The sequence below is a fragment of the Pholis gunnellus genome (genome assembly GCF_910591455.1).
Source record: "Pholis gunnellus genome assembly, chromosome: 13".
NCBI lineage: Eukaryota > Metazoa > Chordata > Actinopteri > Perciformes > Pholidae > Pholis > Pholis gunnellus.
Window position 1 is genome coordinate 3,769,202 of NC_136540.1, and position 17,568 is coordinate 3,786,769.

Genomic DNA, 17,568 nt, shown 5'->3' on the forward strand with positions numbered 1-17,568 from the left:
AAGTAGAAAGTTTTCACTGCTGTGAACTTTCTGTGAAAGTCTGACACCCGTGTTGAATGCGGATCAAATTCAATACAACTTCTACAGTTCTTAACGGCAATAAAAAGAAGATGTTGCTGTCTGGCCGACCCGAAGTAAAGAATGGGTTCGTAGACGAGTAGCGGGCCTGAATGAGAACCAGCCAGCAGACATGTTGGAGTCCCCCCCGCGGCCCCGGATACGAACGAACTGACCGCATTCTACCGTGACTCCACATCAGTCAAAAAGATATACGCTACTTCCTCCACACACACACACACACACACACACACACACACACACTAAGAAAAAAAAAGCCTCCATCCACATCTCCATCAGTCAAGTCCTGTGGCCGATGAACTTCCATCGTCTCCAAGGTTGATAACAAGCCTCTTAAGCTTGGCGGCTAATCAAGCTCAAAGGAGGGAGAGAAAGAGAGATAGTGGAGGAGAACAAGAGGCCTGCCTGTGGATGCAGCGACGTCTCTCTCTCTCTCCCTCCCTCCCTCTCTCTTTCCTCTTCATTTTCAATTTTCCCTTATCTTCCCTCTCTCCACAGGGGGAGGCGGAGGGGAGGCCTAATAGCCTGCGAGGGGGGCTGTGGACTCTCCAGTCTCTCTACATACCAGTCATTTACTTTAACGGGAGAGAGAGAGAGAGAGCGAGAGAGAGAGAGAGAGAGAGAGAGAAAGAGAAATGTCCTGATAAATCATCCGGGGTCACACAGCTTCCATGTTCCCCCCGAGTCGTGGAGATAGAGAGCGAAGGAAAAAAAAAATTAAAATAAATGAAAGAAACGGAGACAAATGAAAGAAAAACCAAAAACAATCTGTTCTCAGACGTCCGTCCTCCTCTTTGATGTCTGTCCCATCGGACAAACAGCATGAAGCTCAAATAAACAGAAACAAGTGGCGGTCGCCGCTCTGTTAACAGACTTCCTCTCTACGTGCTTTGATGAGCTCCGCTTGGCATGAAAATATCCGTGTTTCACGGATGAGATCAAATCTGCAGTTTATTTCACGTTCTACCTTTTTTTTTTATCTGTGTTTCAGAAGTTCAGGTCAGTCTCTAATGTGATTTCCCAATTCATGTTTTTGCATCCCAAGAAGATTAATATGAATGGAGTTTTTTCCTCATTTGACCGATGACTTTGCCGTCATGGCTTCCAGCCATTTTCCACCCGTGTTGTTTTGCTGCCGAGTTATCTCTCTCAAAGCTTTTTCTTGACTTGCCGTTTTTTTCTCATTCTTTCACAACTCTTTCTCTTCTGACATCTCACTCCTTTATTTTCTAATCATGTCCTATAAACAAGTACGCGCTCTCATCGTGGATCCAAGATGACGGTATAATGTGGGGAAATCGGGGGAGCAGCAGCTGAGCAGCTAAGTAACAGTGCAAAATGAATAAAACACTGGTACGACCCCCAAGGATGGGAAAGACACCAAATAATGCAGAAATATGGTGTGCAGAACAGGGAGGCATGGAGAGAGTCTCGCGATGACTGGTTGGACCCGGGTGCTCCCCAACCACCAATTACATGTAGAGCAAACGAACACGCAGGCTTCAGTGCCCTCACAAACACCAATCGATCAATCAATAAACAATAATGAGCCAAGAGCCATGCTGTGAGGTTGTACTGAAGCATGTGTGCAATCTATGTAGTGAGGCTGAACGCAAGAGTGTGTCGCACGCCTTCCCTTTTTTTAATTAACGGTAGCCACAATCTTAGAGTGCTTGAATCGCCCAAACCCTCCCCATACCTTGACCGTACAGCAGTTGCCATTCGCCAAGTATTGTAGAAAGTGTGGATTATAAAAACGTTGTAATTGTGTTGGGATTATAGTCTGGGGTAGGGCTGCACGATTATGGCCAAAATCATAATCGCGATTATTTTGATCAATATTGAGATCAAGATTACCGGACCTTAGATGCTTGGCGGGGGGGGGGGGGGGGCTACTAGCAGGGGAATTGTAAACGCGCAACAGACGTGACATGCCGGCGTGTAAATAAATTAATCACAAGTACTACTCGTCCTTCAAGCTCCCGTCTCTCTGCTCTTCTACTTCTTCTACTCTTCTACTTCTACAGGGTGCGCGCATGACAGCTCTCATCCCGTTCGCCCCCTGGTGGTTGGCTGACTGTTAATTGAGGAAGCGCTTGATTTGATATGTAGCAGAGCACGCATTTTAAACGTCAATATCGCAGACGATCATGCTCATTTAATCGTGGCAGCCAAAATCGTGATCGCGATTAAAATTCGATTAATTGTGCAGCCCTAGTCTGGGGTTTGTGCAGAATCTTTACGATATTGATGCTGGCGTTTGATGTATCGGCAGGTTCTGTTACTGACTGATCGAGCTTATTTTATCACTCTCCCTCTGCACCTTCTTTGCCATATGCAGGTAGAGTTTCCCCTACCTGGGCACAGCTACTGTTGGCTATTTTGTTACGTTGCCTCTTAGCAAAATGCTCCTTGGAGATCAGTGACGTAAGCCTATGTTGAGGGATTTTATTGTGAAAGGTAAGAACGGAAAGAAGTACAGCTGTAATGCTTTGCCGTCGACAATGTGCGAGGCAATGAAGAGTTTGCCGTCCTGGTTCGGACTACAGGACCTCTGTGTTGCTACATTTGTGAGTTTATCCTCTTCATTTTAAATCAAGCCTTTATGTTATGAGGGAGCAGAAGGGAAGAGGCATGAGATGTTGTTGTTGTACTTCCTCGTGGTCACCTGTAGAGGCTCACAGATGTACAGATGGGTAAAGTTCCTCTCTCCTCTGTCATCACTCTTCCTCTCTCACTGCCTCTCATCTCTTTCCCACGACTCTCTTACCTCATCTTCTCTCCTCTCCTTTGCCCCCTCCCCCTCCCCCTCCGCCTCCTCCTCCTCCTCCTCCTCCTCACTCCACTTCTTGTCATCTCTCCGTCTCATATCACCTCTTCTAACCCTCATCCCATTCAGCCTCTGCACCGTCTCTGCTCGCTCACTGTCTTCGATTTAACTACTTTTTCCCATAACCAAGAGGAACTTATTCATTTATTTTATCTTTTTAACGAGTGACCTTGTTGTACTGATGGGAGGGCAACATGGCAATCGAGAGATCAGGGCCTTAATGAATGTGCGTGTGTATGTTTTGGGTTGATTTCCTTGATGTTTTGTGTCCGACCATCCTGATCTCACCAGTAAAAATATATATTTAAAAACGATCTCATGTTCTCTGAGTGATCTTAATCACGGCAGTTATTTAAACTGTCTGTTGCTCTTTCTGATGCTGTAGCTTACGGATTGTAAAAACACATTTGTGAATTTGGGCTGTAAGAAGACAAGTGTCTCTCACCAGGAAAAATTACTTTTAATGAAAGCGTATTCTACAAACACCTTTTAGCTGAATGTCGGTCCTCTTTCTCCTCCACAGCCACTTTGGACATCAAAACTAAGGCTGGTAATCTTCTTTGTTTAAATACTGAAATAACTGGTTCAGGTATCGGTGACGATAGGCCGATCTGGTATTGGACACCTTTGTTTTCATAAACATCAATTCAGTACATTTTCTATACAATCTGACTTCTTTTTGCAACCAGAGGAGTCGCCCCCTGCTGGTCAGTAGAGAGAATGCAGGTTTTTAAGACACTTCCACATTGGCTTCACTCGGCAGATCCGGAGGTTGCCGCCTGTTGAGTACGAACAACGGCCATGTTTGTTGTTTACGTTCGTTAATTTATTCCTGATTGTTTTGTGGGAGCGGGCCGTCAGTGTTGCCGACTAGATTGAGCAACTTTTGGATCTCGTGCTGCTAGCTGCTGTCTTTGGAATCGGGTTGGCAAGACCGGGCTGGGTTTTTTTTGGTGGGATGATTTTAAAAATGTAGCGTTTGTTTCTCAACATCACCAACTCTAGCCAGAAGGTGGCCGGGCATCAGAAGAGGAGAAATAAAAGGTGAGAAACACAAAAACACACACACACATACACACACACACACACACACACACACACACACACACACACACTCCTCTACCTCTATCTGTCCCTCTCTCCCCCTTCCTCCCCCCTCATGGTTCTCTAACGTCACTCCTGCAGTGCAGATAAGACCGAGCCGGGCTGTCAGCGGACGCCATGTCTGTCACTGTTGACACACACACACACACACACACACACACACACACAGAAAACCTGGCACTGACAGTTGAGGGTTGGAGTAATATGTTAGTTCATCAATTATGGGTCCACTATTGTCCTTTTGATTCGAGTGTAATCCGATATATATCTTAGCAGTCTGGCTGACTATACCCTCAGGACGCACTTAGAAAGGACTGTAGTCCGATTGTCTGAACCACTCTTAACCAAATCAGCTGCAAACCGTAAACGTAATGTGTCTCCAGTACATCCAACATGGGAGGCAGAGTCAGCAGGCAGCGCTTATGTCTTTTCCAGCATATTTTACATGGTAGTAGATATATGAACCTGTTAGGAAATGATGACTTAATGCGACTAAGTAGCTTTGCCAAACACACTTTGAGGGAAACGTAATGTCACCTGGATTCTGTTCAGTGGCAACAAAAGCACTTTGTTCAAAGGGGAACATGATCCACCTTTCATGTGGATGTACAAGCAGCGTTGACGGTTAATGTGGTCGATTGAAGCAATACATACAGGCGAATCAACGCAGCCGAGAGAGGCTGAGGACAGAGGCCAGCAGGGACCCTCCAGGCGCAAGAAGCTTGCACGCAATGCGTCCTGGTATATGTAGGCACTGCCGGCATTGCCCCGCAAGCAGGAGAACTCAGCTTTTCTCAGTCAATGTATTGCTATAAATTGACTACATTTACCATCAACACTGATTGGACAGCAACTTAAAAGGTGGTGAATGTTCTGTTTAGGTTGGGGAACGATCATGGTTTCTTTTAAATGTTGAGACTAAAGACGTCCATTCACATGCATTAAGTTCATTTTGATTTTGCAAAACAGAGACATTTATTTTCATTGATCGTACAAGGTTTTTTAAGATAGGCTGATGTTTTTTAGTATTGTCTTGCTTTTGCTGCTTTGTCTGTCAAATCACTTTGTAAACTCTGTTTTTAAAGGTGCTATAAATAAAGTTATTATTAGTAGTTTGTGGTTGGTAAATTGCACTCACACAAGTTCTTGTCAATGTATGCATTCCCCCAGGACACACACACATACACACACATGCACACACACACATACACACACACACACACACACACACACACACACACACTGAAGTAGAGGCGACATTATACCATTAAGGCGCTCACCAATCATGCTCAACCTTTTTCCTCCACATGTCTTCATGTGTCTCAACTAAACCCCCCCATTAGTGGGTCCCCCACCTCACAAACACACACACACACACACACACACACACACACCTCCAGCCTTCAAGCATGGCGGCTCTGGACAGTTTAAACCCCTGCTGACTGTGAAAGGTAATTCACAAGCACTCTTACCGTACGTAGCACACGTTCATTCTCAGCTGTCTGCAAACATTGGAGTTGCTTCGGGATGTCACGTGTCCACAGAATCTCTCGGGATGTTTAAAATTCTCGGGTTTTGGGTCGACCGACTAGACTTTTGATTTGCATCGTGTTACTTTGCTTTAAACAGAGCACGGACATCGAGGGCATCTGAGGAGGACAGATGCTACACGCTAAGATCAAGCACTTCTAACGTTATCCTAAATAACCGAAACACTTTTTATCAATCACTGTACTATTAATACATGATATGAACTTCACCAAACCGGTTACAGTTGGTCTAATCATGTAAAACTGAAAGTGTTTATCCTGGAACATTTTAAACCTATTTTCCCTCTAAAACATTTGCGAGTGTTGAGCTCGTCTCATCATCATCTTAATACAACATTCTGACACATGCTGACCATTTTCACTATTATATTGAATTACAGTGTCAGAATAAGAAGGTTTTAGGCTGTCAGGGGTGAAAAGATGGTCAAGAAGATACAAATGTAAACATTTCCAAGTTTGCAACAATCCCTTGTGCTGTTGATGACTCTTCCCAAAGACTCGGATGAGGAGATTTCAAAAATATAATCGCTAGTTCATTCATCTTTAAACCAATTAAAACATGAAACATGCAACAAACAACTGCTGTTAACAAATGCTTAATTTGATTATTTATTTTTGTTAAGTGGTCTTTTTAGGCCGCTCTATGTCTGTAAGGTCGCTGTCCAACACAACAGAGGACCGGCGACATCCACTCAAGAGTTATAGATCTTATTCACCCTTTCAATGAACCTTGAGATGCACTTAGGGGTTGTTTCCAGCAGCCGTATATCAAGGCTAACAACGGTGCAGAGCCTCCTCACAGGAAGCCTGGCATGAGTTTAACCCCCAGTGCTGCCCACTAGTGGAGGAGGAGTTTGGTGTAACTACATGAAAAGGCCAACTGAAGCCTCACATGGCTCCACCTAAATGCTGCACGAGATGAGAAACGTGTACGTTGTATTACATCGGTATGTAAATATATATAATATGCATGTATATATAGTTTAGGCTTTATTTGACAGGGTTTCGTTTATTAATTCATTAATTGTTTAGCCCAGAAAATGCCAGAGAATTGCCGAAAAAAGTCTTGTTTTGTCAAACCAACAGTCCAAAATCTAAAAATATTCAATTTATGACATAAAACAGCAGAACATCCTCACACGCTTGCATAAATCAATTAACTATCAAAATTCTTCTTTATCATTTTTTTATCATTTTAATATCGCCCTCAATGTTCTGAAACACGACAGTGAGTCCACAACAAAGTCATTCAACGTTGTGATCGTCTTCAGCAGTCCAGTATAATATAGAGACCTCAGACTAGGAGACGGTGTCATGGCTGAGTTCGCCGAGTGTCCGAGCCCTCTGCTATCTGAAGGACAAGGTTCAGCAATCAAAGAATTTGTTGACCCTGCCTCCCCTTCGCTCACCTCTCCTCTGCTGCTACACCTCCCATCCCTCTCCTCCCTCATCCGTCTGCGTGTGTCACAGCACGGACAGCTACACCACGTCCACAGAGACGCAAATACAATTCTTTTGCAATTATGTGCACTGAGTAATAACAGTTATGGGGATGTGCGAGTCAGACAAGCTTTGTGTTGAATGCCGTGTTTATGTTTTTTAACTGGTTATTCCCTAAAATGTCTCTAATTGTATCCCCACCTGTGCAGGGATTTGACTTTCTGATCTGTTACTCAAACAGATGTCATTACAGTTACACACCCTTGCACATCTTTTCTCTATTATTATACACTTTAATAATATACTTGTTTTAACATAATGTTTTTGTGTTTACCATATTTTATTGTACATTTTCTAATTTTTATATTTTCTGATCATGTCTCATACTATTGCACTGTGTTTAATGTTATGCACCATTCATTTAGGCACATTTATAAATGTATTGTATGTGTAACATATTTGGAAATGAACAGTAAACAACCCCCCCCTCCCCCCATTTTGGGCTATTTTGCTTCGACTAGTGGAAGGAAAACATCCACTATACACATTCGGTGTTTATTTTTTACTACTTTGTCCTTTTGTTCTTCAGGTTTCTCTTAAGTTCACTAAAACAGTGCATTAGATACTGCCTCATTTGCATATTTTAACATCAAATCTCAGAGAACTTGTGTTAATATAAGTAATTGGGGAAGTTTTATGGTGATATCTATTAGCTGTTTTTTTTACCCTGTTCAAATATAGTGTCTTCAAAATGAATGAAATTAAACAATAAATAGCTTCAACGGCCGTTTTTTTATCCACTTTAGTTGCACTTACATATTTTTATATCTTTATATTCTGAAGGTAATTAAAGGGAGATGTGTTCATCAATCAAAGCCTGATTTATTCAACAGTCTTTTCCTAAAACATGGCAACATTCTTTGTTTTTATACATGATCATCACAGCAGTTCCTGCATGTTGCTAAATAAGTGATAAGATTGTGCCGGCGAACTCCACAAAGTCATAAATCGAGAGTCTTCCTGGAACAAGATGTCGCTGTTTGTAGTTTTTCTAATGCAGTTCTCATTCCCATGGGTTTGTTTGAGTAAAATGGCCCTTTAAACGCTTTGATACTTTTTCAACATTCCGATGCAGATGACACACTGTTAGAACAGGGGTGTGAGTTTGGATGACAAACTGTGAAGACGTCAAAGACCTGGCTGCCTGCGTGCACGTCAGCTCCCCCCACAGGAACCTTTGAGAGCATTCAAGGGACACAAAACGTCTCCAACGACTGAACCCAGAGATGGTTTTACAGCTCTTAAAGACTCACAAAACATAAAATAAACTACTACTCACACACACACACACACACACACATCACGGAGGGATCAGATAATTCTTGCCCTGCATGCCCTTTTGCCCCGGCCCTCTGCCTCCCCTACACACACACACACACACACACACACACACACACACACACACACGGCAACATCACCGACCTGCACCTATCCGTCTCCCGCTATCAGCTGCTCCCTGCTGCCGTTGTTTTGAGAGGTCAGAGCTGTTTGTTTGCCCGGAGGCCTTGCCGTTCTGATAGCGTGTGTGTGTGTGTCGGACTACGCCTCCCTCCTCAATTTAACCTGAGCCGTTATCAGCCGACTCCCCGGCAACTCCAACCTTGTCTTTTTAAAAGGAACACTTCCCCCTGGAAATTATGGACAGATAGACGGCGTCTCTATCTGTCATGGTGGAAACCTCAGGACAGACAGGACGACACGTACACCGGGTTCAAATCCATCTCATGACCTCTGATTTACATCTCAGGATTCTCTCGTTAACATAATCAAGGCTCTTCCGCACTTTTTACAATTTCTATGGAAAAATACATTTCTGAAAGGAGCAGGTTGAAGATGATTTAATGAGCATTTTGCGCCCCCGCTTCCTCCATGACCCCTGATGAAAGCGAAACGTGAAGGTCTAAACAGTAAAGTTGTTCTCTGTACTCCAGGTGTCGCTGGAGTTTTGACCTCCTCACACTCTTTCCCTCATGCACCCCGGAGGTATACGCTTCTTCCTCCCCAAGCATCTAACAGTTGTTGTGTTTCCTGCGGACACACTGAGTGGAGGTCAGACGGGTCTTGTGGCGAGAACAGGTCTGAAAATCTCTCCTTAATAGAAAACTAGGAGAAAAATAAGGTTGGAAACCCAAATGAGCTGCAGACGTTGAACCTGAATCCCTCTGCTGCGAGTAAACGAGACATGCTAGCGACTCTGTGATGATGTGTTCTGTGCCGGAGCGCACTTGCATCGTCATCTGTGGGACATTTGTTCGCTTAACTTACCCTCATGCAACGGTTTGTATATCTTCTGAAAAGTTACTCCTTATAATTAATGCGTTTTCCTAAGAATATGTGTAAACTGTTCAACAACTGTTCGGTTTAAGTAAGGTTTAGGAAAAGATTGTGGCTTCGGTTAAACTAAGGTATCTATATATAACTATAAGATATATAGAAGTGATGGGTGAAAAACACAACAAGGATAATTGATAATCAGACTTATTCTGCACTAAAATGTTTATGAGTTTGACTGTGAATACCAAAACAAGTTCTTCTGTTGTGCTTATTTATTCAATATTTCCAAATAATAATAAAAAATGACACTAATCCCATTTGGGCTTTCACAAACCTCCGTCACCTCAGCACGGAGTCAAGTGAAGTGAAGCCGTCCGTGTGACCCACAAGAGTAACGGGGAAAAAAGTGTTATAAAATTACTCCCCCAACACTGGATCAAACCCAGCGGGGGGGGGCAACCACCTGATTAAGCAACATGGAGGAAATGAGAGAAGCAAAGGGGTCCAGGACGGAAAGCCTGAGAAGAAAGAATGGGAGGGGATGACCGAGGGGGGGGGGGACAAGCGTTGCACATATGTGTGTGTGTGTGTGTGTGTGTGTGGGGGGGGGGGGGTGTCGGAGGGTGTGCGGGGTTAAAGTCACAGATTTTAAATCAGTTCTTTGGCCTTTAACGGGCGCAACAGAAGCCCACTATGAGAGAGCAGAACAAAGGAGGGCAGCGGTGGCCTCGACCAATTAACATTCCTGCGGCCTTTACGAGCCGCCTGGACCCGCCCCTTCACTCACACCTCGTAAAAGTCACAAACATCAATTCTTGCGAACCATAACTGTCATTATAATCCCATTAAAAAACAACCCGCTGAGCAATTTACAGTGGACACCATGGGCCAAGTGTGCCAGCGGAGGGGCGGGATCGTCTGGACTAACGGGAAGGTTTATTGGGAGTAATTTGACAAAATATGACATGACAGTGACTCCATAAGTTCACAGCGCAAACTGAACACAAAATGAGCTCAAAGCTCTTATTCGCCGTCCTCTTTGCAAACATCCAGCTGACCACACAGTATTGGTGTCATTTAAATCCGTCAGGTTTTGGCCACTAGGGGCCAGAAAAAAACACTAAAACTAGTTGACAAATACATAGCCACCACTTTTATAATTGCATAGTACAATATTTGCTCTCCCCCAACTCCTGACAAAGAACATCTGTCTCTTTAGCTGCTTAATGCTCCACTTTTTTCACCAACTACTTGCTAACTTTGTCTGGTTTTTTTCTGCTGGAAACAGATGTCTATAAACGTTAGGTGTCTGAAACTCTCATGCTGATTTTAAAACAAAACCAAAAGGTTGTACGATTATTCTCTTTTATTTCAGCACAAATGCATATCGTAATATTAGCATTCCACACCTGAGGCACGCCAGCTGGAGGCAGTGGGGTGGAGGCCCGTTTTTTTCAACTTCATATATTTTTGTTTTCCTGGAGAAAATGAGCTGAGTTAAGTCTGAAAAATACTATAATTGCCACCATACAGAGGGTGGACAAAATAACAGAAACAATCTAATTTAACCCTGTAGCGAAGTTAAAGTCATATCCTGTTCGTTTTTGGTTGAGACCTGATTGAGACACGATTCAACCTGTGATTTACAAGATGTGGACAAAACAATGACGGCATCAAAACAATACAAATGTGGAAGTGAATGAACTGGTAGTGCATTATTTTACATGTGCAGAGGAAGTAAGTATTTAAGTATTAAATAAGAACTATGTCATTTGTTGCCAGTTCTAGAGAAAACAGGGTTTTCCCAGAAAGAAAAATATATATATATATATATATATATCCATTATTTATTAATTACTGGAAGCTGTCCTTCCTATAGATATGGAATTGCTTGCCTGTGGACACATTTACATTTTTTTCTACGCTAGCAAATAATCGTGAGTGTACCACTTCTTCTGTATGTTCTCTTATAGTAGTAATAGGAAACTGTGTCACCACTAAATCATAATACCAAGGAAGCTGCTGAGTGCCACTTAGCAGCGTGTGTCAGCTTTAATAGGTCCGAGAGTCCCTCATTGTCATGAAGTGAGATTTCAAAGCAGCGCGTGAGACGTGACTTAAGATGCTGCACATCATTGGTCTGATGCTCTGTGACCCCACACGGCCTCAGCCGGCTTATTGTGAAGTGTGTGGCTCCCTCTACCAGCTGTGTGAGGCTTCACATTCCTATTTGAAGTGAACTGAAGGTAATTCAAGTTAAAGGTGGTTTTCTGTACATTTTCTCTGCAGTAATGCCCTTTGTGTCTTATACATTTGTTAATTATATTTATACATAAATATATATATACACACACATTTATTTATTTTAGGGCTGTGTGGATATACAAAAAAATAACACATTTTATCAATTTTATTAAAAATAAATCAATAATTAATGAAACTCAACTCGTTAAATGGTGACACTAACAAATTTGCCAAAAATCTGAAAAATATTTAAAAAGTAAACGTTTAAGTTGAGATTTATTTCAAATTGCACTTTTGATACATTGTAGCATTGCCAGTTACAATAACAATGCTAACAAAAAGCAATACAAACTTTTACAGCATCTATAAAGCGGGCTGCCTGATAATAAAACAATGCTTTTATACTTTTATACTGAACCCAGCAGAACGCATCAGTTAATCAATGTTCTTCAAGAACAGTTGACTACAAGTCAGAGGACAGTTTGAATGTAAGAGCTTTATTCTGAGGTGGAAAAATAAAAACACAAGGGAAAGACTTCAAAAAATAACATTTCTTGCAGTTATTTTATGATGCTGGGAGTTTAATGTAGGTTAGCCATCGAAGCTAACCTCAATAGATTTGCATCACAGGGCGCACATTCATGGCTAGAGTTATTCAGTCTTTTTGAGCATTATTATTGTCTCTCAAAGGTCTTCAGTCTAGAGTGCAGTTATAACATGTTACGGGTGAAGCAGGTTGCGGTGAAATATGCGAGAGGAGAGAGAGGTCATGTGGTCTTGGCGCTGATTAGAACGATGGGGATTTTTCTTCTGCTCATCTCTCTGGACATCTGGCACCAGCTGCAGGACATACAGAAGGTGGCGTACAAACAGTCCCTGCACATGGTGTCCTGCAGGAGGAATACAATGAGGTCTGGTCAACAGGCGTATCATCTGATCTACAAGGTGGATCTAAGACATCTTTCCTCCCTCTGCTCAGTAATTCTTTCTTTATGTTGTCAAAACATGCTACCTTTTATGCACATCCACCGGCCAAAACTATGAGGTCAATCTAAAGGATCAAAGTCTGGAAAATGGTTCATATTTGAAAAAAAGGAAAATAGAAAAATATGTGCATGTAGGAACCCTTAAATCTGGGAAACTGAAGCGTCATTCTTGGTTTAATTGATATTATATAAACCTTTGCTATGCTGTTATTTTGTACATGATAATAAAGGTTCTCAAACATCCAAAGAGTAGCTTTAATAACACGTTACATCATGTTTCAAGTTTAAATCAAGTAGTTTTGTTTGTAAACCTTTTATTATCGGGACAGTTGAGAAAACACAAGTTTTCAAAGCCCAATGCAAGGTGGGTGATATCTGTCATAGTGTTGGGAACGTAACCCATTCATTCAGTACGCTCTTCTTCTTTTCACTATATGGGAATTGTGAAATATATCAGTGCCGGTAACACCGGACACTTCCTGAGCTTCAGTCTTGTTATATTAGTTAAAGAGGCCTAGTAAATGATTTATTTTAAACATTTAGTGGCTGACATTTCTCCATTAAATCACAGATTGGGATGGGCTCGAACAGTTCTGCCAACAACAACAACAACAACAACAACAACACAGAGTTGTGTCCTTACTTTGATGCCGTAGCGGTGCCGCATGGAGACCCTCATGGACATGGTGATGGGAGGGATGATGCCGAAGATGTCCAGCAGGGGGAGACAGGTGCACTGGCCGTATTTCTTGGTGGTTTTACAAGCGAAGCAGGGACAGCACCAGAAAGCGAAACAACCTTAAACCAGGAGAGACACGAGCAGAGAGCCAATGAATAAAGACAAAAGAGACACACATTGTTTTGAGATACAGATCGAGATATGAGGAAGTGAACGGATCAGCTGATCGTTCTCAGTCTTCTGTCTTTCCAACGATCAGATTTGTTGTGATAATCATAAACATGGATTTTTGAGTCTGTTTCATTTTGGAGTTTCTTTGGTGTTCAAATTAACAAATTAGTTACAGATTGAATTGGTGAGTAAATATAATACCAAGTGTTTAATAAGATAAAGTGAACGAAGTAAAGATACAACTTTATTGATCGTGAGTTTAATCAAAGATTACAACAGAAGAATAACAAAACATAATAGAATAAACATATATGAGCAATACAATTACTATTATTAAGTGTAAAATGAGTAATACTGACACCATTGAAAAATAGAAGAGCAATAAGACGAAGGTCAATAAATACTGATTAATAATAATGATTTCATAAACGCATTCATCAGCACTCGTGTGTTGATTAAACTCACACTCGGGCATGTCTTGACAGCAGTCACATATCCCAGATCCCCACTCATCAGATCCTTGGGCGTCCATCATAGGCTGAGGCTGCCTGATGACCATCTTGGAAGTCATGACGGCTTCTACAGGAGGAAACCAAGGACGTAGAGTTCACGTTTACGCGCGTTCACTAATGTCGTATAAACTGCAAAAAACCTAAAAAAATTGTGTGAATTCGTGGGAGCTGAATATCAACTGTGTTTTTGTAGTTTCAGGAGGATGTTGTGGTTTTAGAAGAATAGAGGTTTAATTAATGATAACTCACTCTTCAGAAATGTAGGAGGATAACGCTTAAATAAAATGCTAAACTCAGGACATAGTTTTGAGATTTGTTTGTGTTTTGTCTCTTTCCGATGTAGAGGAGCTAACATAGTGTGAAGACACACTATGATACGAGATAGTCCACACAAGGTGGGAGGGCTCAAACTAACACAAGACTCTAGTCCAGGAGACCGCGGTTTGCGTCTCGTGCAAAACTAAAGCTAAGTCTAAATAGCACACATTAGACCTATGGACACACAAATAAACAAATCTAAATTCTAATAATATTTCATAGCAAATTGCTTTGAAGTTAATTTCATGAAGTGCTTTACAAAAAAAACTAAAAAAACAATCATCGCATGAAAGAAATAATTTGACACCCATATGGACAGGTATCTGTGTAATATAATGGAGGTGTGCTCCTAAACAGCACAGGTAAGGTCTCACCTGTGTACGTGTGCGCTGAGGAAGCTCTGAGTCCGATGTCTTGTGAAAGCTGATATCTGCACTGTTATGCTGTCATTTCTCAGTCTCTTCTGAAACACCTGCAGACAAACAGAACACCTGAGAGAACAAACTGGACAGACCGGTCCATCCTGTGCTCCTCCGGCTTTGCTATTATTTATTCCAACAAGCAGAGGGCGGGGCCAGCGCCGCCCAAACACACGTCATGACATTGTTTTCCCTCAAACACAACGTTCATGATGTGAACTTCCTGTGATTATAGGATGTCGACATGCTAATCAAAGACAAGCAGTGAGCGGTGTTTGAGCGTATTTTAATTGCCGAGGTTGTGTAAAACGGCTCGTTCACAGCTGGTATTACCATGTGATCTCTATCCGGATATATTATCCGCTTACAGCTGCTCACAACGTCTTTGCATTGCCATGAATACCTCGGCATTTAGGCAGTCGCCATCTTGGTTTTGGGATTTTTACATCATCCCAGTGTTATAGCTGACAGTTTGAGTTTGACTTTGCTCATCTGTTGTTTCAACCCGATTGCAACAACATGCTTGTTTGCATCCAAAATGATCCATATCACTGATTATAAAGTTACTTATGCAAGAGTTTCCTCTCCTCTATCGTTTAGTTAGGTTTTAACAACTATAAATTACTTGGTTAAGGTTTCGAAAGTCAAAATCACACACGCCTGAGTAAGCCCAAGCACCCACCCTGACCTGCATGAGAGATCATACACCGGTATAAACACTTCACACGTCTTTTGTACTTTATCTGGCAGGAACAGTCTCTTCATGGTGAACTTTGGTTTGTAATCATGGGGTTGGGGAGCAGCTACATTTATTTTTTTATTTCATGATTATGTGAATAATTGAACAGGTAGGAAGTGAAGCAACTTGTGGTTTTGGGACCAAAAAGGTCACCTGTTTGTTCTCCTTCAGGAGTCTATAGGCAGGAATCGCGAAATAAAGAAACCTGTCTCATCCTTTAAAAAAAAACTTTTAATGACGCACAACAGCAACTGTGAGCCACAAGCCACAGTGAAAGGCTGTGGCTTTACAAAAACCCTCGGGGAGATACAGGCTGTAGTCAACTGAACAAAGCAGCAACATAAAGATGATGACAAGTAAAAAAGTATAGAAGGGCGTTTCAAATAATATTGACAGACAAATGCTGAGGAATATGTTGGTGGTTAGCTCTTTCCTCACCAGAGCCTGTAAAGATTTAAGAACGCTGCCTCAATACTTCCTGGAAAATGGAATGTGACAAACAAACAAGGCAAAGATTCAAATTCACATCGGCAGTCAAAAACAAAAAGGCCATCTCCGTAGACACACGCCCCACCCTGCATTCCTGTTCGGCTGACGAAGAGAGCCGAATGCCTGAGTGATTACCTGCTCTAAATCATTTAAAGAGTGACACATTCAGTGTTCCTCACTGGAGGATTAACAGGAAACACTGAGTGCAATGTCATTCACGGGAGCATTGTGCCCATAGAAATAAAATAGAAGTTGAACCGACATTCCAATAAAAACCAAAGTATAGCGGGATGGTCGGAGCGGCGGCCATTTTAATGCGAATTGTAGGGGGTCGACTTCCTAAATCGACCCGCGGCAAGTTACGTACTCACTGAGGTTAGGCTTAGCAGTAACGACTAAAAACGAATTACTTTATCCACACACTCTTGGCACAGCTATTGCCAAACTTTGTTCAGTAACCAGTGTGGCATTAAAGCGTGGTGGAAGTAGCTAGCTAGCTTGTTGGTGAACGTGACAACTTTTTCAAATCACTTGTGGTCAAGAGAGAATGTCTTTGCACAAAGGGTTCAAGCATGAGATCCCATGGTGTGTGTGTGTTGAACCACACACAGAGGCGATGACGCGCTGAACCCTGCTCCTCTGTTGCAAAGAATGGTTGTTGAATATGTGGTCACTCAACGGAAATGCACACCTTAAAGCTTGTTGTCCGTCGGCTAAGCCGGCTAACTTGCGGACAGTTGGCTAGTTAGCTAATGAATTGTTAGATTTGTTCTTTTCAAGGGATTTGTTGACAATAAGAGTTTGTATTCAGCAGCTTTCCCCATTACCTTTGACCCAGATCGATGGCTACCGTGAGGCAGCATAAAGTGAGTGAACTGACCGAACTGTACCATGACGTGACTCTCGCTGGTTCTCCTCCGTCCACAGGGCCCACGTGTTTCCAGTGTGGCCGATGACCTCGGGTGTTTCCACTCTGCTGATGACCCTCTGCCACGCCCACCTCCAACACCTGCAGGGAAAGCAGCCACGCAAACGGAGTAACAGGCAGACAGGGCCATCGCATAATAATGCAAAAAAATTAAATACATACATTCTCAGCTGTCGTTTAAAAACGTTCACACAGCCCGTATCTATTATAGCTTTTAGTAAAGTATTCCATAATACATTTTTTTAAAGCTGTGTGGCCTGCGTACGGTTAAATGTTGAACCCAAAAACCCCATAAGAGTAACAAGAAGAACTTAACGTTGTAAATGTTAATATAGGTGTCAGCTCTGTCATAGAGGGGCGTGGAGTTAGATGCCAAAACATGCTTTAACATAATGGTCGATGACTAAAGTGGAAGACTATCAAGATTGTCTTTCATGTCTAAGGGGAACTTTTAAATACAAGAAAATTGGTGGATGTGATAACTCCTCTCAAATCACTCGTAGGAGAATCTCTCTCTGTACAAGGGTTCCAGCATGGAGTCCAATGTGTACATTGAACACATACAGGCGATGATTTCTGGTTAAACCAGCTGAACTCAGCAGGTGAAGACCAAAGAGCGAATGTCTGAACAGTGCAAACAGAGAGCAGAGCAGCAGCCCCGAAGACTGAGGTCACAGTTCATCCACAGTCAATATAATCTTAATCTTTTGTCCAAAAGCCCAAAAAAAAGTTAGTTTTTTTCCGGGG

The 17,568-nt window shown here is 42.2% G+C and overlaps 1 protein-coding gene across 2 annotated transcripts; it reads right to left on the minus strand.

Annotated features, from left to right (window-relative positions):
• Positions 1-12,056: 12,056 nt before the first annotated feature.
• On the minus strand, positions 12,057-16,870 carry LOC306704824 (cornifelin homolog B-like). Of its 2 annotated transcripts, XM_079171359.1 has the most exons (5): positions 16,784-16,870; positions 14,621-14,718; positions 13,882-13,995; positions 13,210-13,364; positions 12,057-12,470 (listed from the first exon to the last, which is right to left on the minus strand). In XM_079171359.1, the coding sequence occupies exons 3-5, from the start codon at positions 13,985-13,987 to the stop codon at positions 12,348-12,350; spliced, it is 384 nt and encodes a 127-aa protein (XP_079027485.1). In that variant the 5' UTR covers positions 13,988-13,995; positions 14,621-14,718; positions 16,784-16,870; the 3' UTR covers positions 12,057-12,347. The 2 variants fall into 2 exon arrangements, with proteins under 2 accessions (XP_079027485.1, XP_079027484.1); XM_079171358.1 differs by lacking the exon at positions 16,784-16,870 and having other exon boundaries at positions 14,621-14,752.
• Between the last annotated feature and the right edge of the window lie 698 nt (positions 16,871-17,568).